The 23,022-nt window shown below is 40.2% G+C and overlaps 1 protein-coding gene across 2 annotated transcripts in view; it reads right to left on the minus strand.

Moving 5' to 3' along the window:
• The window catches only part of LOC120716096 (protein unc-13 homolog B-like), a 158,082-nt gene that overhangs the window by 37,473 nt on the left and 97,587 nt on the right, over positions 1-23,022 (minus strand). Inside the window, exons 2-7 of one of the 2 annotated variants that reach the window (XM_040003446.1) lie at positions 9,836-12,681; positions 8,753-8,775; positions 8,127-8,176; positions 7,554-7,629; positions 5,514-5,519; positions 913-987 (exon numbers count right to left, since the gene is read on the minus strand). In XM_040003446.1, the coding sequence (XP_039859380.1) occupies positions 913-987; positions 5,514-5,519; positions 7,554-7,629; positions 8,127-8,176; positions 8,753-8,775; positions 9,836-12,542 (2,937 nt within the window). In that variant the 5' untranslated portion in view covers positions 12,543-12,681. The remainder of the gene's footprint in view (positions 1-912; positions 988-5,513; positions 5,520-7,553; positions 7,630-8,126; positions 8,177-8,752; positions 8,776-9,835; positions 12,682-23,022) is intronic. The other variant, XM_040003447.1, reaches the window with a different exon arrangement.

The following is a 23,022-nucleotide window of genomic DNA, read 5'->3' on the forward strand; positions in this document are numbered from 1 at the left end:
GATTTCCATTTGTCGGCGACTGTTTTTGCCACAGGATGAACCTTTAGGCTTTCTGAATTGGTGAGAAACAAACTTGGAATCGGAATCCAACAAAATAAAAAGAGTCCGCAACACAATTCATGAAGGTTTATATATTATAGGAAAAAAGGTGAGAGGCCATCGATACGGTTCAGTCCACCAACACAACCTATGGCCTTAAAACTAAAGTCACTCAGTTATAAGGCGAGCCGGTATTTATTGCATGGTCTATTTTTAGCATTGCACTTGAGCTGCACAAGTCTTCTACACTGTAGGACTCTAGTAAACTGCGTTTCATCCAAATAAGAGGTTCTTAATTTTTCATGTGTAATTATACTTTGAAAAGAAAACCCCAACCTTTGAAACTCCTCCTGTCCTCTGCTGTATCATTTTCTGCCAAATCCAGTGACCTACTTTATGCACTTTAATTATTAATGCTTCTTCTGATATATAATGTAATCACCATCATGACTTGGCACAGCGAGGCATGGAAAAGAATTGCAGAATGAACTATAATAAACAAACATGAAGTCTGCCCCTGCCTCCATTAAAACATGAAGCTGTCTGAAGTTGACTCAGCAAAATCCAGAGCCTACAGTATATTAGATCTCCAACAAACAGATTAACAATATGGCTGCAGGATAATGACAGCAGGAAAACAGTTGGAGGGAAAAAAGTGTGAGAAAGTGTGTGTGACTGTTTGTAAAAATAAGTTGAGGTCTGCGTGAGTCCCCATTAGCTGGCATCGAGGTGACAAGTCTCCCTGTAGGTAACTCACACCTTTATTGTGTGTGTGTGTGTGTGTGTGTGTGTGTGTGTGTGTGTGTGTGTGTGTGTGTGTGTGTGTGTGTGTGTGTGTGTGTATCTGTATGGCATATGCACTTGGCCACTCACAAGCTCTTCGTCTTTCAGGGAGGTCCGTGTGGCCAGTGTGTGGGCGAGTCCAGCTTTCCTGGACTGTAGCATAGACTAGAAATGAGACAGAAAACAGAGAAATCAGGACTTCACAGCCACGGAGAAATACGCAAACAAACACGTTTAAAAGACAAAGACAAAGAAAACTTTCAGCTTTAAAATTCAGGAAATCAATAGTTTGTGTGATGTGGGGCTTTTCTTTGAAAGCAGTGAAAGCTCAGCATCACAAGAACGACACACGCTTTTGTTCTCCTTTTGTCTTTGAGGCACACTTTCTGAAACACACTACTCTCACGTATTGTCTCCTTGAGGACGAACCCTCACGCACGCTCGCACTGCTACAGTTGTGAGGCTCTTTGTAATGTACGATTAGCAGGAATCTTTCAAATTTGCTCGGCAGGTTTGTCGAGGCTGAAGGCAGAGTTTTCAGTGGCACAAAGGTGGTTATGTTTTACCTTCTGAGATGAGCAGATAATATTCACTATGAATATCACGTATGTCATATATGAGGCTGTTAACTCATAGGTTAGGTTAATTCAGGGGGGCATGGAGTAACTGCCCACAGATTTACATTTTATGATTAAGTGTTTATGGAGGTGCTGAAAACCATTAAGTGTACAAAAAAGATACAAAAAAGATACAAAAATAACAAATGCAGATAGGATCATGTGAGCTGTTGCTCTGCCGGTATCATCAACACACAGTGATGCTCCTTCACAATACAGCGAATCTGCGAAACATTGTTAGATAATTGTCGACACTGCAAGATCTTACTATGAACCCTGAAATGATACAACTATACGTATTTATTCACTATATTTGTGTTCATTACTATTGGCTTACCCTGCTTTTTTACTTTTTTTTGTATTTCTTGGTCACCATAAGTTGCTTATCTTCACTAACCTGACCTTTTGGTAAGTTTTGGTTAAAAAAAACAAAAACAAAAAAACACATAACAACAAGTTTTGCAGTTGGTCTTCAGGTTTTTGTTCCACATCTGGAATTTCAGCAAATTGAGCAAAAATATAAAAAATAAGATCAAGTTTAAATTTTAGGCCTCTGTTGTGCGGCTGTAAGAAATAAAAAGAAGCACTAAAGATGCTCTGAGAGAAACATCATATATTAACTTCTCTCGTGTCTCAGTTGGAAATGTTATCGTTATCCTTCACATCTCTCTATGACCTGTTCTTGGCTGGAGTAGGCGGCACTCGATTATTTAAATCATGTGTCAAACGAGCACACGCGGAGCCTTAAGCTGAAAGCTTTGTACAAGAAAACGATGCTAATATCATTACTGGATTTTGATGAGTCTGCTAACACAAAGGAAGCCCGGTTACGTTGAGCTTGCTTTGTGCTCCGCCCCTCTCTGCATCATTTTCACTCTCAGCATTTCAACATTTATTGAAGTTGTTCTCCTTGCTTCCAGTCTTTGTGCTGAGCTAAGTTAATTTTCTGCTTCTTGTTGGTTTACATTTAATGTGAAACTACAAGAAAGTTATTGACTAAAAAGGAAGTAAATAAAGAGAACACAGGTTAGAAACCACTAAAGCTGAAAAGTGTTTCCATTTCTCATTTGTGTGACGCACCTGAGAATATTCTTCAAATACATGCACAGATTTCTTAATCCTACAGTGACTCCTCTCACAGCAGCTTGCTGTCAGTTATCATCATGTTAAACTGATCAAAGTCATTTATTTGCAGAATGAGTCATTACGAAACTCTTCACTTGAAGAAGCAGTATTTTGATTGAGTGCAATGAAGAGTTTTCTGATTGTTAGTTGCCTGTATTTAGTTTAGCTTCCTTCATTGGAAATTAGTGAGAGGGAAATCAGATCACAGACACCGAGAGACACTTATTACTCTCTTTTTGTGACATCAAGGGCTAAAATTAATTAATTTACAACGTCAAAAATGGCCCATTATATGGAGTGAGGGTTTTTTGGAGTATAGATTGTATATATACACATTCAAGGTCTTAAACATCTATATCAATAAACCAAACTTTCACTGGTTCTGTCTAACCTAACAAAGGTAATTACGTATCGTAGCTTTAATATTAGCCTGGCATTGGATCACACTGAGCCCTGAATTCGTGCTCATATGAGTGGAATGAGCTGTTTCACATACGTGTCACATTCACTGAAACCAGGAGAACCATCAGTATGATCAGTTTATAATCATGCATGTGAGATAGATATAAGACCTTTTGCTTAGTCACGGTTTTTCTGATGATTAATCACATGCCAGTGCCACAACCTCCTGTTATTTTTCAACTAGTTTGTTGTGTTCGTGTGTACTTATCAGTGAAGTGAGGTTATCGAATTCTCTGAACCGTCATTGCGAGCCCTCTTAAAACACCATCGTCTTTCCTGTTAGAGCTAACTGTTCAATAATTTGCTGTAATGGTCAGTTCTCTAACATAAGCCTCTCTGGCTGAAGTGCATCAGCCTGAAAGGTATTACCAAGCATGCTTAAAGAATTAAACCCTCTCCAGCCGTCACTCAATGGAAAATTTCTCTTTTCTTTCTAAATGCTCAGCTTCTCCTAATCCATTCTGACAGCTAAGCTCATAGAAGTGGATACGATACCACTGGACAGGTAGACAGCCCAAGGTGAAATATCTTTAAAGTGCCAAAAAGAGGTCAGTCGATGCTGGAAAACATAAAAACATGTCCGTGGTCCAGTAGCACAGACTGGAAGCTCCTGTCTGTGAGCAGGGAAGGTTAAAAGAGTATCTAGAATTTTTATCTTCATATCTTTTGTAGAAGGATGTCCTAGCAACAGGATGCAACGCAATTATTTTATTCTACGCCAGGGGTGGGCAACTCCAGGCCTCGAGGGCCGGTGTCCTGCAGGTTTTAAATATGTCCTTGATGCAACACAGCTGATGGCTAAATTACCTGATCAACATGTCCTGAAGTTCTCCAGAGGCCTGGTAATGAACTATTCATTTGATTCAGGTGTGTTGACCCAGGGTGAGATCTAAAACCTGCAGGACACCGGCCCTCGAGGCCTGGAGTTCCCCACCCCTGTCCTAAGCAAACCTAACCCTAATCTAAATGGAAAGAGATCCATAACTTTAATTTCAATAACACCAGGGTTTAAAAAACAGGACTGGCCATCAAATGTTATTAAAAAAACAAAACACTTTAAAGGTTTTATGAATTTTTAAAGTTATATTTGTCATGGTGAGTGCTGTGTGGCAGGCAGGGTGAAGGGCCCAATTGCAGGACTCGGAAACAGAAAGTTAAACTTAGGGCGTAGCTAACGCTACATAAAAATTAACTTAACAAAAGCTAACTATAATGTCAAACACAAAAACTAGAAACTAAACTGTACACTGGAGACTAAACTGGGAAACACGAGCTAGGGAATTCTCGGAACACGAAGGGAGCAAACACAGCACGGAGGGAGTGTAGGTTAACAACGCCACAACGACCAGGAGAAGACTGAGGACTAAAACACACATCGGAGAACTCAGAGAACGGGAAACAGGAGGGAAACACAGCTGCAACTAATTAGGCAGGACGTGACAAGAGAAGGAAAAGTAAACACGCTAACAAAGCACACGTGACTATCAAAGTAAAAGCGGAAATACGGCACGCTGCAGCTCAGTCCACATAACATCACAATCAGCCAGAACCAGAAGTCCACTACATGTAGTCAATATGCATCCCACGGTATCTATGTGTGCCTGTTTCCTGGTTTGGCTGCATTACTCTTTGGCTGGACACCATGTTGCTCCTAAAAAGCTCTCTGCTGTAAGTGTGATTTGCATTGTAAAAATAGCAGCAATTTTGTAATTATCTTATTTCTATTTATCTGAAACTTTTACTCTTTACAGGTAACATCACAAACCACTGTCTGTTCATACTTTTACTCTTCTTTCCGAGTTTCTGCAGTTTTATCCTCAAACTACTTTAGCTCCATCTGAAAAGTTTCTTGTTCATCCGTGGGCATCATCTCCTGTCTGGGTCACTTACTCTTTATGATTTATGAATTGACAAAGCTTGATGAAGTTAGATGAGCTTGTTCAAGAATCTTTATATCCCTTCAAACCTGATCTGTCACATCAGCCATTGAAAGAGTGACCTTCACCCTGGAGCATCACTTTAAATCAAAGGAGACGAGTTTCTTTAATCAAACAAGTCTCAGGGACTGAATATTCACAGCTGCAGTCAATGGATCTACGTCTGAGCCTCTCCAAAGTACTCAGCTGAAGACTGAGGGGAGAAAGCCACTACTTACCTTAACATTTATTAGCGTTTTTGTAGAGTAGTGGATGTGTTATGTAAAAAAAAATGGAGTGGTTTAATTGAAAACACAAATCCCCCTCAAAAAAAGGCCAATCTGAAAATATTCACACAAAGTTTTGTCAGCTTATTTTGAAATAAACGGATTTATATTTGACTCGTATGTGCTGCATGTGTGTGCACGCTCACACTGAATGTATGAAAACCCACAAAAGAAAAACTCGCACTGAGCAGATCAAAATGCTTCGCTACAAAGCAGAGTTTGAAACAAAGCGCCTCAAACAAATAATAAAGTACAGCAGCTGAAATCTCTGGTCTTTTACTCACCATAGCCTGAGGGCCGACAAAGGCAGGGAGACATGTGCAAAGAAAGAAAACAAGAAGAAAGAAAAGGTTAGAGACAAAACAAACAGGTTCCCCTCTGAGAGGACCAGCAGCTTTTACCCTGAAACCAACAATTCACTGCTTGCAAACAAACTACTACCCAGCGATCGCTGCTGTGCAGTGCTATTTCAAGCATATACCTGCAAATTATCAATCTTTAAGAATCAAATCAGGTGATTGTAGTACATACAACTCTTGCATCAGTTTTTTTTAATTGCCACTTTAGAAACTGAAGGCCTTTAATAGGTCATTACAGCTGAAATCCATAAGTAAAGTTATGGCAAAACATCTCGTGCACCACAGTTACAAAGAGAAACAAAAACTATGCACTAGACAAAACAACACATGGAAAATCCCCGTAATACATATTTGTGCAATGGGTACATGAAAAAAAACAAGAAAATGAGAGCTACGGTTGCTTTGGTGACCATCGTCAGGCCAACAGTGTGTACTCCACCAAAGCTCAGCATTGAAGCTCATGAATCTGAAAGGGGGACTATTATGCTTTTATTTATTTTCTGACTTGTATGTATTGGTACTGCACAGGTTAGTAAACCCTGTGAACCAAAAGCTGAACCTTCAGACTTCTGTGAACGGATTCAGCTTTTTTGACCTTACACGATAACTTTGAGACGCACTTTCGGCTGTGAGCACAGAAGCCCCACCCTTCCTTTGCTGATCCTCTGCTGCTCAAACCTTTAGTTTATGGTAGCAGCCAATAAGAAGAAAGTTAGCTTAAAAGGGGAGGAGCTTAAACAGGAAATGAACATACTAAGTCCCCTATGATCTATACTGGCTTCGCTTTATTTCGGATATTTATCAGCAGTTTCTTTAACCCAAACGTTTCAACTGAGTGATCAGGAATGGAAGCTGCAGATATTCATTTATTTCACACTGCTGTTTTGGTGCATACGGTAAAAATACTGTTAACTAACCAATAATAAAACCTCCCGTTCTTAATTCATAGACTTAATTGATATGTCGACACACCTTTTGCTTCAACAGTTTCAACTCTCCTGGGAAGGATTAGGAGTGTTTATGGGAATTTTAGGCCAAACTCCCAGAAGCACATTTGAAAGGTCAGACACTGATGTTGGATTAGAAGGCCTGGCTTGCAGTCAAAGGTGTTCTACTGGGCTTAGGTCAGGACTCCATGCAGACCAGTCAAGTTCTTCCACCCCACAATCTCTCATCCATGTCTTTATGGACCTTGCTTTGCGCACTGGTGCACAGTCATGTTGGAACAGGAAGGGTCCATCCCCAAACCATTCCCAATATGTTGAGAGCATGAAATTGTCCAAAATGAAAGAGTTCCTTTCACTGGAACTAAAGGGTGGAAAACAGCCCCACACCATAATCCCCTCTCCACCAAACTTTACACTCGGCACAATGAGTTGCTGTGATCCCAGTCACTTTCACTTTGTCATAATACCCCAAACAGCTGACTGTGGAATATTTAACAGATTGGAAATTTCACTACACTGCTGGAATTCCCCGAGCTCCTGGGAGCGACTCACTCTTGCATGTCCAGCTGCTTTATCTTATACACCTGTGGCCGTGGAAGTGATTGCATCACCTGAATTCAATGATTTGGATGGGTCAGTGAAGACGTTTGAGAATATAGTTATATAGCTAGACCTTCACTTTGTCAATAATTAGAAATGCAAAATAATTTTAGATCAAATATGAAACTCATGCTAGCTGGGAAAACTTAATTAAGCGAGTTGTTTATTATTCACAGCAGTGACACTTGACTCCATCATTGTAGTTAAATGATAAACCTGTTTTATTGCTCTCATGTGGGAGATTGTTTAGCTCGCTTAGTCACGATTGACTGACATTTTCAAACTGGTACATCTGCATATTCAAATACAAGTCAGTATGAAAGGTGGCTGTCTTTAATTTCAATTAGCTGATCAAGTTTAGGGTCAGAAAGGGTCAAAATTAAAATGTCACAAGGAAAATGATTGAGTGTTTGCTTACCAGCTCACTAACGAGGGGAATGGGCCTTCTCTTGCGGAGATCTGGCATGCTGTCAATGCCAAACGGTGTGTTCCCCCTGTACACAACAATCGAATGTGGAAATGTATTGATCAGTTTTTAAATAAGGAACATCCAGAGTACAGCATACCTTCAGTTCACGGCCTTAGTCGTTTGCAGATTTTTCCTTAGAGCCTAACTACCCACAAAAACCACAAATATCCTCCGCAATTCTTTGGGAGGAATTTGTAGCTTGTGATGGCGAAATGACCCGTGTGCTCAGAGGCGGAGACTTGTAAGTAGCCAATCTGAGGGCGTTCTATATCTCTGCTGATTGCATCTCCAGCATTCTCGTATCATAGCAGTCTTCTTAAAGCCCAAATTTAGGGTTTAAACCATAATAACTGGAATTTATATGTATTTTATGACCACACCCAAAATTCAGTTTTTCACTATTCACGGGTGCTCTAGCAACGTGACACCTGCAAATTTCTAGGGTCGACTCTATCATACTAACTCGCTTGAACAAACACACACACACACACACACACACACACACAAAAGACCTTTACTGACCCTGGCTTGGCCCACGGGTGCTTGCTGAGGTCACCATCTTGATCTCGGCTCTGAAAAAGAATGTCACAGGTCAGGCGTTCAGCTACTGGGTCTGGCTTTACTGGATTCATAACAGTGGTGCATGCACATGCACAAGCATGAGCTATAGAAGAAAGTGAAAAGGAAATAACAAGACAGAAGCACAGGGACTCAAATGTGTTGGTTGAGTTTCAGTACCGCATGCCAAAAAGGACTCTGCGATCAACTGAATTGTCGTCATGCATATATGAGCCTCATTAATGTGGTTTCCCCTTGTACAGTAAACACAAATAACATGTGCTCCCAGAAAACACAAACCAAATATTTACCATGTTTTTGTTTTTTCTTCTAACAGGTATTAAAGGAAATACCACAGTGACTAACACGTTTCAATCTTTTATGTCCTAATCAGTGCGGGCATTATTGCATATACATAACTACATATAACTGAACATCTAAGTGATATAAATGCAAAAGGAAAATTAAATATAGACACAAGCATGATGGAAATGTATAAATACAACAGAAATATAATTATAGAAAGAACAGTTTCTTTAGAAATACTGCGTTTATAATTTTAATGGGGGAGAAACCACAAAATAAGTAACCTGATCTCCATCTTGACTTCCATCTGTAACACAGCACAGAAGAAAAAAGAAAAACAAATGGAAAACAGTCACAGACTAGTTTGTGAAATAACATGCCACACCCTGGATTACTCATTTTGTTGTTAATTCCTGAGTAATGCTAAAAGCGGCACAGTTGCTGAGCTATCAGATAGATGGGGTCTGAGGTCATAAATGTTTCATTAACATGTATAATTTATCATGAAAATGACTCCTAATATTTCGCTTCTCCTTCCTCTTTAATGTGAGGCTAGCTTTCCAAGGAGATAATTAATGTTTTCTAATTCAGCAAATGGCCACTGCCTTAGAGGAGTAAGGGACTCTTGAGTGGCAGGTGATACATTACTCTCAAAGGACAAGAAAAGTGTAGCGCCAGCAGAAAACGTTTGGTACGGTAAATACCCAACGGAACCGTTTGGTACTGGGGCTTATTCATAACCTCTGGGTGAGGGTATTTAAAGAGGACACCGGTGGTTAAGCTTTCATCAACGAAAACGATGCACTGCAGCCAGGACAGATCAAAGAGTTTCAGTAACGGGAAGAGGCTTTGATGACAGGAAGCTGGGAAGGAAAAGTTTTCCTGTTTGTTCTTCTAGAAACACTTGTGTTGACAAAAAAGTTAAATGATGACTCAGTTACCATTTATAGACATCTGAATGAATTAAAATACCCATTCTCCTTTACTGAGAAGATGAAGTGTGTTCATATTGCTCTTCATTTGAAACATCTTAATGGTTCATCTACTCTAATCACAAAAAAAGCAAAAAAAAACCCCCCAAATTAAAACGTGCATTAATCAGATATTTTTATCCAGTCCTGACTCAAAGAGTTAAATTAACTGAATCAGTTTGATCAATTAAATTCTATGTTTTTGCTCAATTCTTCGTTAACACAACACATCTCAGAGTGGAATACAGCTTAATAAATCCAATATTCTCCGGTTAATGACCAGTATTGGCTGTTGAAACATTACCAGCATTGATACTGAAAAAGTTGTACAACCAAATAAAATGCATACAATAAAACAACAGATGAGCTCAACATTAAATGTCATGTAATGACTACCTTGCTCAAACTCCTCCTGAGAGAAGGTGGACACACTGGCAAGGCTGCGCCTGGTCTCTCTCTTCTCACGAAGAATCTGCTGAAAGCTCCTCAGACACTTTAGCCTGCGCTCATCCATCTGGCTGATCTCTGTAGATAGCTCTGCTGCTTCTCCTTCTGGTTTGTCCTCTGTAACTATAGGGGCGTCCATGCTAGTTTGTTGTGGTAGTGGGACATCAGTTTGCCGTTGCTCTTCCACGGCTGCAGGTTCGTCAGCCAAAACCGAGGCCGACAATGAATCCGCAGTGGTACATTGCGAAAGCTGAGCTTCTTTAAGGCTCACATCTGCAAGAGTTTCTGCATGTTTTTCTGTAAGGCCATCAGGTTGAGGCAGTTTTGCAGCACTACTGCAAATCATGTCAGGGCAGACTGGGAGTTCCTCAGGAAACGGTGGGACAATGTCAGAAAAAGGGTGTTGGTAAGTTTCTGTAGACTCCAATGTAAGGCTGTTGATGGCTTCTTTAAGCATAGGCTCCACATAGAAAGTATCTAATATATCTACAGTGCTGGTTATGCTTTCCCTAAAAGCAATATCATCACCACCAACCACATCACCTTTTTGGGTTATATCAGATGTTTGAACCAATTGTGTCTCATAGCAAAAAGGTTTTGAAGGCAACTGAGTTGTAGGCAGCTCTGAAGGCATTGATATTTCAAAGTCTGTTTCTTCTTCAGGATTCACAGCTCCAGGTGCTTCAAGTTTGCGCAATGCACCCCGCAAGGCAGAGCTAAAATCAAGTACTGCTCTACCTATGCGTTTGACATTGAAACCCCCAGCTTGGGGATCTGCATTGCCAGGGTGAGAGAATTGATTTCCTAAGCTTTGGTTACTGGCGTCAGTCACGCAGGATGGCTCAGTCCACGTCATTGCTGCAGACTCGTCATATGCTAAATACGTTTCAACTTGACAAGTTGTTGTAAAGCTCAGATCAGCTGAATGCCTAAAGTCTGATTCCTCTGCTTCAGCATCATGCCCATCGACTGAATGGTAACCAGAACTTTGAGGGTAGGACAAATCAGCAGCACATTCATATGCTACAGTGGAGTTTTCACTGGGATCTGCCGATCCATGAATCCCAGACTGGTTCTGAGGCCGCCTCCTTCGCGGCTGCCATTCCTCTCTGCTAGAACTGCTGGCAGGTGAGTTGTAATGCTTTCCAGAGTGTATAGAGAGATGTTCTGAGCTTGCATTAGAACACTGCCCAGATGTACCATATCCCGTCGCACCACTGTATTGTTCCCAGCTCCCAGCTCCTTCACAGCAAAGAGGGCTCACACCTTCATGCTCCCTTATGTAAGCTGTTTCCCTATGCCACACGGATTCCATAGGTCCACTGTGTGTTGGTACAGCATTAGTCCAATGTTCCTCCCCATCACGAGTCCTCTCTTGCTTTCTTCCATGACTAGATGATGGTCTTTCTATGTCTGATTCAGATTTGGAACTATGACCAGAAGACAAAGAGCTGGTGCTCAGGCAGTCTTGACCATCCTGCCTGTCAAGGTAGCCAAAGCTGAGTTTTCTTGCTATAGCGCCTACAGGGATATCAGAGCTATGCTCAGAGGTATCCTCTGGTTCCTCTGGTTCCTCTAGTTCCCGATGATCCACTGATTCAGCGATTGGGGAAACTGTTGAGTCTTCTGGCTGGGATAGCAGTAATTCTCTATGTATGCTATGGCGCTCATTGCATGCTTGAGGGAAACAATTTGACTCTGACTTTGGCACTGCACTACCTAAACTGCCATAAGCACTCGCAGGCCTCCTGCGGCAGGATGGGCCATCTTTGCACCCTACCCCTGACCAAGTACCTGCATGGGCTGCAGGCTTGTTGCTAGAACGAATGCCCTCAATCTCCAACAGAACAGCATCTACACACGATGATACTTCCTCAACTGACCCTCGAACTGAGGTCAGGTAATCCCTGAGGTCGGAGATTTCCTCCTGGATCTTGTTGATCCCCCTCAGCTCTTTTAGAATGTGCTCGATGATGGCACTTGACTCCTCCTCTTTATCTTCATCCTCTTCTAGCAGTGTACCAGGGAGAGGTCTGTTAAAATTGTAGTCAACACAGTCACCAGTAGAATAAGGTCTCTTTGGCCGAATACGGGGTGAGGCAAAATTCCTTCCTGCTGTTGATACGAACTTCTTGCCATTCACGTCTGGACCAACCGGAGCATAGTGTAGGGGTGGCCGTAATTGCTCCGGAGCATCCCGAAGTCCTTCTTCGAAGGAGATTCGTTTAATATTTGCTGGTGATCTACATCTTTTATGCTGCAAAGTGCAGGGTATTCTTATACACCCCTCTCTGTTCAGTTCCACCTCTCCTACACATGGTGGCCCAGATTCTACACCATGCGTTTTAGTGTTTGAAACTGTGGGGGAATATGCTTCTGCCCTTGGGCTAACCTTTGGGTATATGCTCCTGCGCTCCTTTCTGCTCTCATGTGTTTCTCTCGCCTCGTCTTCCTCAATACCTGAATAATAGAGGTGGGAATCTGGGACATGGTGGTCTGCAGATCCTTGCAATAAACGATGTATTTTGCCCCGAATAACGAGTGCTACCCTTGGGTTTGGAGCCCTCTTCTTAGGTGGGTGAACTTTTGACTTTGCGCCTCCTTTAGGGGAAACACCTGCTCCATGTTGTCCATTGAAACGATTCTTGGAGAACATATTCTAAAGAGAGCAGTCTGTCCTTATCTAGTTCCCCACATTGTCAGTGGGAGATGTATATACATGATGTATCATAGTTCATTAATAAAGCCTGTCAGAAGCTTATCCAGCCCAGCCACTCAAAGTCAGTGGCCCATGGCTAAAATGGGAAGACAAAAAATAAAATGTGTAAAAATTAAAAATACTCTGTCATCATTAGATAAGCAAAGATGTCACAAGTTAATCAACCTGTACTCTTTTAAAAAAAGGAGCATGCACACTAATTCATGCACAAAAAAGCAATGCTCTGTTCCCAACACATTTCCTCTCCTTGCTCTCCACGAGCCTTAAAACTTGTCCTCGCTGTACTGGAACGATGAGGTTAAATCAACCCTTCAGAAAACAATTGTTATGTCAGAACAGCCTGACCGGGTCAGATCAATCTGAAACACAAATTTCCAGCTCTGAACATCAGAAACTAATTACATTTGCTATTTATCAAACATTTACATGTTCAAATTAATACGATTAATTTGATTATTTATTTCGTAAATGTTACAAGAATATCTGAAAAATGAGAATGGCATGAACTTCAATTAGGAGAGATTATGACGTAGTGCTGTAAGTTCCAGCTCATTTAAAATCCTTCCAGCTTCAAGCACTTGCACCAAATATAATAATGAAATGGTTACTATTTAAAATTGCAAAGCTCCTGGAACAGACAGACCACGTTGTTGCAATGCAATGTATGATAACTGCTCTTTCCTAATCCACTGCATTCACTACAACTTGACATTACTCAAAACACAGCTTGTGTCTTTCAAAGACGCACATTCAGCAGCAGACTGACATATGTTGTAAAATTAACAAAGCCTTCTGTTCAATATTCAGGTAACTCAAAAAGTGCATTTCAAAATAATGGGCAAAGTTGTTCGACCTCTGAGATTTCTACATGTTTAATCTTTTTTCAGTTGTTGGTGAGAAAATATTGAACAGAAGAGGACTGAACAGCATTGGGACTCTTTGGTTTGTGGCTTTGTATAAAGATTTTGGCCTATCACCCTCAAACTACAGACTTAATCAGATTCACTGACTGTCCTACAGGGAGCACTTCACACTGATCGCAATTACAGCAAATGAAAGTGTCAACTGCAAAAATCACATATGAACCCAGTTCCCCTACATCAACAAACACACTCACGTGGATATAAAAAGATGAGCCATTGTTTAAATGCTTTCAAAATGGAAGCTTGTGCTTTTTTTTTTTTCCTTATAATTGATCAAACCATAAATTCTGGAATCTAAAAATAAATGTCATTATTCATGAAAACAGACCAAGCACATGATGGTTGTTGCTTTTACACGTGATGAATGTTACAGACAGGCTATATAGGATTACAGGGTAATTACTTGATATTTCAAAAAGGGGAAACTATAAGTCAGCCAGCTAACAGGAAAAATGAAGATTTATTTTAGAAGCTTTAACGCAATCTAAATGTTCTTTTGACCGTTTTAGAGATAATCCTTAATATCTTTTTATTGCAGAACCAACAATGAATTCTTATGAATAAACTTCTAGCAAGGACGAAAGAGCACATGAACACAAGTGCCCAATAAAAACATATTATTGTTTAGGCAGTATGAAAATTCCTATAATGACAGAGGAAGCATTAAAGCCTAATTAAAGGTCATTAGAGAAGGATAAATGAGGACAAACATGGAAAATTTCAGATTCAGTAAAAGTGCCTCTCTCACAGCAGAGACACCCTGTTTTCTGCAGCTTGATTTAGAAACTGACACAACTGACTGACACTCATTCTTAGGTTGGGCTTTGCTGAGCTTACAAAAAGCTGGGAATATTCTCAAATGAGCACCACACTAAAATAACAAAACCAAACAAAATGAGAAAGTCCAGTAAAAACCGGTCTTTTTTGCCATGGTTTAAATAAATATATAGATTGATGAACTTTTGCTGAGTATACCACATTATCATAAACAGTTAATTTGCTATTTTATTTAAACATTTAATCAATTAATCCCTCCACCTCTTAGAAAACAATGACAACTATCCATCACAAATTGACGGGTCCTGTTTTGGTCTACCAACAATCCATACGGCTGGCAAACCAACTCTTACGCAAGTGAAAGAAAAGCACCAACAAACAGGATAACAAACTGCATGAACTACCTAATTACTCCATTATACTATATAATTAGAACAATAAATATTAGCTACTCACAAACAGCTTTTTTGAAACTTGTACATGAATTATTCTTTGTTTTGATGTTTACTCCTCTGTAAACATTTTATTTACACGATGACAATGAGGAATAAAGTCAGTGACAACCTTTACTAAAACACTATGGCCATTTTCAGAGTGAAAAATCAAGCAAACAGATTTTATTAAACCAAAGTGAAAACACCGAGCACTGTTTCAGGCATGATTATAAAAGCTAGACCCTGAGATTTGTCCTGGCTGTAGAAAATATCTGCTACCGCTGAGCTCAGACAAACCCAGAAGAATCAGAACAGAACAATTGTTTCCCCTTATTCCTGCATGTCACCGAGCTTAGGTCTACTAAAAGAAACATGGACACATAAACAAAGATGAGGGATTCCTAATGTCTTTTAAATATACAGAAGAAGCTCTAACAGCTATGCTATGCACACTCAGTTTTAATAACGGGGAAGAATAGAGGAAAACACATAGCAACCAAAACATAAATCATTCCCCTGGCAGTGTTTCCTTAATCTGCTTTTTACAAAACACAGACAGAACCATCTTGTTATTTTGTAACATTTCTGTAACGTATCATAGTTTTTAAGGCCAAGCCTTACTTTGCTTGGAAAAACAAACAAACGTGTAGTGTCGTGGGGACTTGAAGGATTGGCAAATATGTAATCCACAAGGAAATATTTGAGTCTGTGATTTGAAAAAAACATAAGAGAGAAAAAGAAGCTCCTACAACTCCAAATAAGACTTTTCAGTAAAAGGCACCTGTTCTTCAAGCTTAAAATGACAATGTTTGCACAACGAATTGGAGACGACAAAGAAAATGTTTTGTGCAACTCCAATTAAACAATTATACATTGTTTTCATGAACTCATTTTGTAACCTGGATCATTTTTGGATGGATTGCATTGAATTTAATTCAAATGCCAAAAAAAGCATCTGATATGTGCTCTAACTAGCTTCTTCTCCTTGGCGACAGCAGCTGAGACTCACGAATATATCACTAAGAAGGCAGAAAAATAATATAAAGTTCAAATAATTAAACATTTCTATGGCAGAATCACTGTTTTCACACTGGTTGTTTCTTTTCCCCCCCTGGAGCCTGGAGGAGAGCAGCTGGCTGATGGCAGGTTAGAAAGTCCCATCATCCCCATCCAGCCATACTGATTAGTGAGCTGCAGGGAGGATGGGAGGAAGCTCTGGGCATGTCAAGACTCCAAGTTTTGGTTTTCTTTGGGGTGACTCATTCATTCTCAAAGCCCTTATTATCAAAAGCTACCATTTGGATATAATTACAAAGATCCTTTATATAATTTAGTTTATTTTCCTTGCGACATCTTCCTGCTCATCCTTACTTCTGTCTTTCTATTGGCTATGCTCCTCTTGCTTTTGCTCGGTGTCATTTCACATTGGACTCGACCCAAAGGAGAAACTCACGCTTGAGCCAAGGGGGAGATTTTCTGAGTGTCTGCTTCAGTGCCAGCAAATGACAAGGATTACTTTGGAGATTTACCTGTTCCTGTCTGCTGAATGATCCTGCAGCATCCATTCATGTCACAGCACAAGTGGAAGAATGAGATGTCAAATTCCAAAATATTTATTTTTACCTTGCTGCAATGACCACTTAGAAATATTAAATATATTTAAATATAGTATAAATACTTTTATTAGCAATTTACAACAAAACTAATCTATTATTATTCCTTTAATGATCCAGGACAGGCAGAAACAGCACCTCATAATGGTAAATGCATTATGACATCTCAGACTTGCCAATATTCTAGTGTGTTTCTGCTCCAGAGTAGAATCTTGTTACCTTGCTGTCACTTCCAAGTGCATTTCAGTTTTATGATTTGATGCATTTGGGAGTAAAACTGGGGTAATATAAAAACTGAAAAAAGAGGAACAAAGTTTGGAGCAAGTTGTGATTTGGCTTCCAAGAGAATTGGCCTTCTTCCTTAAATCTTTTAGGACTGTAGCGTGTCCACAGGCCGTGGTCAGCGCAGCCATCTAAGGACAGCATAGAGGTTTGGTAACAGCTACAGATGAAGGGTTCTGGGTTTCCATGTTGGATTTAGTGGGTCAATGTCTACAGACAAAAGGGAATTTGCAAACAAAAGTTGTGAACATATTGTAAGCACAAGCTTAATTGGACAAAGATTTAGTTACACAGTTGCTTCTTAACTAAAGTATGATTTAACAATTCTAAGCTATTCACCCATCTTACCAACAAAATAGGCCATGTGTCCTTTCTGATGCCACAGCCTAAAGTTTATTAGTAAAAGGGAGGCCTATTAGAGCTGCTGGAATCAAAATGGAAAGATTTGACATACATTGCATCTCTGCTGGCTTCCAAATAATTGGACGCCAGTGTAACGATGCAAAGACAGGTGAAAGCTGGTGACTTTGGAGATATTTATTGCGCCAGTAAACAGAGTATTACAGGAGTCACAATCTGAAGTAATGAGTGCAAGAGTGATACCTCACCGAGTCAGGGAACCAAACTAAAGAAAAAATGTCTTATAATTAGAGAAGCTGCATTTAGCTACTTGTAGGAGATGTGAGCAATCACAAGCACACAAAGTCATTTTCTGACTAACGTGTTTCTATTGCAAATATATCAGCACAAAAAAGTTTACTTTATCTTTATCAGCCCTTTTTAAAAAAAAAAAAAAATCCTTGAAAAAAATGCAACCTGCCTTGCTAAATGGTGGGAAATATGTGCGATATATTAAAGGCCTCGATTACCAGCAATGAACTTATGCTGAGCAAACCATGATTAACAAGCAAGGGGAAAAATGCAAAAGATACTTGTCTTTTGGACTAAGGGGTGCTCTCAGCCCAGGTGCATCATCTGTAAGGAGAGGTTTGGTAATGCTAATATGGTGCCACAAACTAAAGGACTTGGAAAGCAACTTTCCCTTATGATGACAACTTGGCCTCCTCAGGAGCCCTGGATCCAAACCAGAGGCTGCAGGAACATTAGTTGGATTGTCTGAAAGTATCTGACAAGACGATGTGCGAGTGGAGTGGTGACACTCTTGCATAAATGATTTCAAGTGTCTGTGAGTAGATGCTGTAAAAGCTGTCAGAAGTCCAAAGAAAAGAAGAACTGATATCAGCTATGTTGCAAAAATGTGAATACAGATGTGCGTTGTGGATCTGGATTTGAGTTTGGCTTATCCTCAGCCTAAACATCTAGAAAACCACTGATTTATTCCATATTATTGAACACTAAAATACATTGGCTGCACTTTGACAATGACAGTGTCAAGTGGAGTGCTTTTTTTCCACTTCATCTTATCTGCATCGACACATAGCAGCCAGCTAGGCTTTTGAGCAGACAGATGTTGAATAGGTGAATTTATAAACTTGAACGATTGTCCCTGTGATTGTTCTGCCAGCAGTCTGATTGAGCTCATCTGTTTAGACAAAGCCTTTTGGTAATGGCTTTCTCCTCGGCTGGTCCAAAGGCCTGGTAAAAGCTCCACAGCATGCTTCCTATTCAGAGGCTGTAAACTTATTGATCAGCATTTTAAATTCTCCTCCGTAACCAGGCAAACAAAACCTGCCTTCTGCCAATATCACACACAGGCTATCAATCAAGGCCGGCTTCAGTAGCCGACATACTGCAGGTTTCCATGACACCGGGCATCAAGTTACAAGCTACACAGGATAACCAATCAGAGGTAATGAAAGAGGAGGGTTTATGAAGGAAAACACAAAAGAGGCATGCAGTTTCTATTAATGTAAAATACAAGCACTTCATCCATGAACCAACCATCCACACAAGAGACCAGCAAACAGCACAACGCTTCCCACAGTCAGCTAGAAAACACGACCTCTGACTGTTACAGAATTACCAAGTCATGTGATTCAAACCGTTTTTCTTTGATGTTGTGTCTGAGTTAAGGGTTCCTACTTTCATTTCTTTGTTGCTGTAGTTTCTTTTGCGTTTTAAGAGTATTTAGTGTTCAGGTTCCTTCTGTGTTTGACGGTTTTCGTCCCTCCATCTCGTCTCTTGTTAGGACCTCTGCCTCTGTGTCTGCTACGAGTCTGTATCCTGATTTTTTATTTATTTATTTTTAGCTGTGCATCATCTCATTTCACCTGTATCTCGGTTCTCCCATTTCTTGTTCCCAGTGAGCTCTAAGTCCCGTCTTCCCCTTGCCCTTTGTTAATGTGTCTGTTTGTGTTCCCTTGTGTGCAGCTCTGTTTGTCCCAGTTTTTCCTGGATTTATTTCCTGCCTCATGCGTTTCTTACATTTTGTTCACCTGATGGATTTTATTATTATTTATTTCTAGACTTTTGTATTGCCTGTTCATTCTTTGTCTACCTTGGAGTCCTGCATTTGGCTCCTCACTCTAAATATTGTGACCCTGATGTTGGAGACTAATATTGGAACATAATAATCATTTTAGTAGAGATTTAATTTAATCTCATCTAGTGAGCCTGCTCAAGACTCTTCTTGGCCCCACAGAGACTAACAAAGAGCAGCTATGATTAACATTTTTATTGTTGTGCCAGAAACTTGCTGTTTTAGTAAAGATGAAGAAGAAGAAGTAAAAAGAAAATGGAAATGCTAAAACAGCTAAAACAACAAATTAATCTCACTGCATTCAAACACCTCACTAAACTACTATGGACATCCTTCTGCTTATCTACAGGGAAAGAACAGGTACAGTATACCCAGGAAAGTACATAAATAAGGCTGATTAGTAACAATTCTCTGGGGAGCGTTAGTGTGTGTCTGTGTGAAAGAAGTGTATGCTCACAAGCATCTTTAACGTGTCAGTGTGTGTCTAATGAGCCTGCTATTCTGTTCGGGACAAAGACTGCCTGACAGAAAATAAATACCACTACTAGGAGGGGGCATGAATCCTGTGAAAAGAATGACAACCAGATGAATAGTGGCAAGCTGGCTGAGAAAGGGAGACAGTTAAAAGAGAAAGCACCGAGAAGAAAAGTGCGATAACAGCTGTTTCCAAAGAGTGACAAAGTAGACGGCAATGACAGGAGCAATTTTAGGCAGTAAATAGATGGAGTTAGTATAAGGGGGAAATAATAGCTTAAAGACAATATGCTCATGGAATATGATTTGAAATAGAATTGAAATAAAGAAAAAGCTCTACAGTAAAGGGCAGTGATCTGCTGTAGTCTAAGGGTCCTCCTTTCTTCTCAGTTGTTAAGTCTTTGAGGCCAACCCCAAACTCATTTCATTTCAAGTGGGACTGAAAAAGGTCTGAGATCAAAACCAGTTCAACTCAAGTTTAGGATTATTTGAGTTTCTTTCTTTATAGTCCAGCGATCAGCCAAATTACAACAAGAACAAAGCGAGCGTAAATGCTAACATCCTGCTACATGACATGCTGATTCTTAGCAGTCTCCGCATGCCCACAATCACAGTTTCACATACGAAACATTTCACTGTGTACATGAAGTAAGCCTGCAACAGACTGACGACCTGTCTAGGTTGTTCCCCGCCTCTCGTGCTGTGGCAGCAGGGATAGACTCCAGCACCCCCTCGACACTGACTCGAGTAAGCAGAAGAAGATGGATGGATGGAAGTGAAGAAAGCTGATATGAAACCGGTGAACACTAGTGAATATGGATACGCCGTGCAGCAAAAAAATTTAATAAAATAAAATCTATACCAAACCATCTGACAGGTGTCAGAACATTTCTTTAAAACCAAAAATGTCAGACTGATGGAAGATAACAGAAAACTCAGCCAGCGAATAAGGTTCATCCTCTGAGAACCATGAATTGAACATCAGTGTTGTTTTTGTCTGCATCTTCTTTTTATGTGTTGCAATCACTTTTAGTCCAGTTCTGGAATAAACTACAGCAGCTTTATTATATCTCATTTATTATTATGAGACTCTTAAGGAACAACTGGCATCACTTCCTTTTTTTGCTATTTGACATCCCCATATGGAAAAACAGCTGGACCAAACTGTGCACGTATGAGAATTTATTAGACAGAGATCTTCAAGCTGCTGAAAAACAACAACCTAAAAACATCAGAAATTAACTTTAAAAAGTGTCCTCAAACTTTTTTGTAATCTGTCAGTCAGTTAACTAGATCACGCATTATGCAAATCTCCAAACTTTCTGTGTGAAATTTCAGATCTCTAGCACAGACCTCATGGGAGACGGCAACTTTTCAGTTTTTGGTGTCACTGGTGCTGTTTGACTATCATTCAAATCCTCGATGGCATCGATGGCTTCGCTTTCTTCTAATTATGCTGCAGGTCTCTGCTGCGTAAGAGACAAAGTTTCCCTACTGATTCATGCAGTAGCCAGTCATTATATTTCATACAAAAAAGAATAAATAAACAAACAGTGCTCATCAGGTTTATCTAAAAATGCAGGCGGTTGTTTCTGTTTATGCATCTTTTACTGAAATCCAGTGATATTACAGTTCCCGATCATTATGAAACCCTTGTTAAAATTCTTTGCTCCTGTGTAGGATCCAGTGAGAGCACACATGTGCACTAGTACACACCCACCAATAAGATTGAGTCACAGCTGAGTGGGACGCTGGCCCTGCTGTCACCTTCATTAGCCTAATTCTCCTATGCACTCTAATTGATTTATCATCGCCACTCCAACGCCGTCCAATTTCATCAGTCATATATCCACACACACACACACACATATAAAAATATATAATCAGAAAGACACAAGAGTCCTTCTTTTCCATTAATCAAACACAAACTATACAGCACCAGCAACAAAACTTGGTCTGCAGCATGAACAGATGTAAATACGAGGTAAAATGTTTGCGCTGGAGGCTCAAAGCTGCAAAAGCAGCCAAGAGGAACACTCTGGCAAGGTGTGCCACAGCCATTCAGCAGCTAACGTGTAGAGCAGCAGGGAGGGGAGGATGTTAGGTAGAAGGTTTAATCACTTTCCTGAGCAAATCAAATAAGCCGCCCTGCTGCCTCTCCTTCCTCTCCTTCCTCTTAATCCTTTCCTCCCCGTTTCCTTGAGTGAACGTCTGCTCCATGAACCGCAGCTGGCTGCTTGCCACTGGTAACCCGATGCGAATGACAATGCAGTGCCTCTTGAGGCTAATTGATTTAGCTTACTCTCAGCCATTTCAGAGATGCCAAACCATGATGCTTCTTGCTGTTCCTGCCAATTTGGGAGAAAACCATGGCTCTTTACAGAAAGCTTTCTCCCTTCTGCTGACTGTAATAAATTGATGCTGCCTGGTCCTTCAGCCACTGCAGTCAGTGATTAAAAAGAGTCCAAAATGATTCAGATTTTTTACGTTTAAATAGTTCTATCCTATAATTTTGCTTCAGGGCCAATCAGACATAAAATGATAAACCTGCTGTAGGTTTGCGCCGTCTCACCATCTTTTTAACGTATCTCCAAAAGAATCTGACAAACGCTCCCAACTAAAGGAGTGACGGTGCACAAGTGAGAAACTGGGCAGGATTTGAGCTCCTCTCCCAAGATCTTATTTCATTCTTTACAAAATTACTTCTGCGCCATTTTCTGTCTATGAGGAATAAAAGTGGGACCATTATCCCAATTTGTGCAGTTCATTAAGTTAAAGCACAAATGTTCTGTAGAAAGACTGACTGGAAAGAGGAGATCATGACAAGAGTCTTTTCGTATGACTGCCAAAGTTACTTTACCTAAGAAACGTGCATATTCTTCTGTTTCTTTGCAGTTTTTGAAAAGTGATGATGGCGGATCATCAGAAGCACTTACTGATCTTCATGTTTGAACGTAACGCGTTTTCTGACCAGTGCTGAAGCTCCGAGGGCTGTTTTAAAGCCGGCATACCCAGTGTGGAAATCCTTTTGTTCCATTCTTTTTCATGCTAAATCACTGAACAGTTGGTGGCATGAAGGAACAAATAAAGCAGACACACACATACAGTGGGAGAAAGCCTTGTTTAGATAAACAATTTAAGTTTCAAAGCAAAAAAAAATCCACTTTGCAAGTGTTCAAAGAAAGAAAATTCACACGCACAGGTACGAGGCACGACGCGTTTCCCGTTTCGTTGTTTGTTTACGAGATAATAACACAGGGCAGCTTTTAACAGTGAGAACTGAAGATCAGTTTATGGCTGTTAAACCCATCCAAACAAACGTGGAACCCCAAACAGCATTAAAGTCAGACGCTGTAGCTCCACATCAAACAAAACCTCTCCTGTATTCAGCAGTTGGTATTTTATGCGTATTCATGGACACATTTGTAAGTGCAAATAAATAAACATGTATATCTGAGAGTCTCTGTGGATTTC

The sequence above is a fragment of the Simochromis diagramma genome, unplaced genomic scaffold (genome assembly GCF_900408965.1).
Source record: "Simochromis diagramma unplaced genomic scaffold, fSimDia1.1 OVJJ01000583.1, whole genome shotgun sequence".
Taxonomy (NCBI): Eukaryota; Metazoa; Chordata; class Actinopteri; order Cichliformes; family Cichlidae; genus Simochromis; species Simochromis diagramma.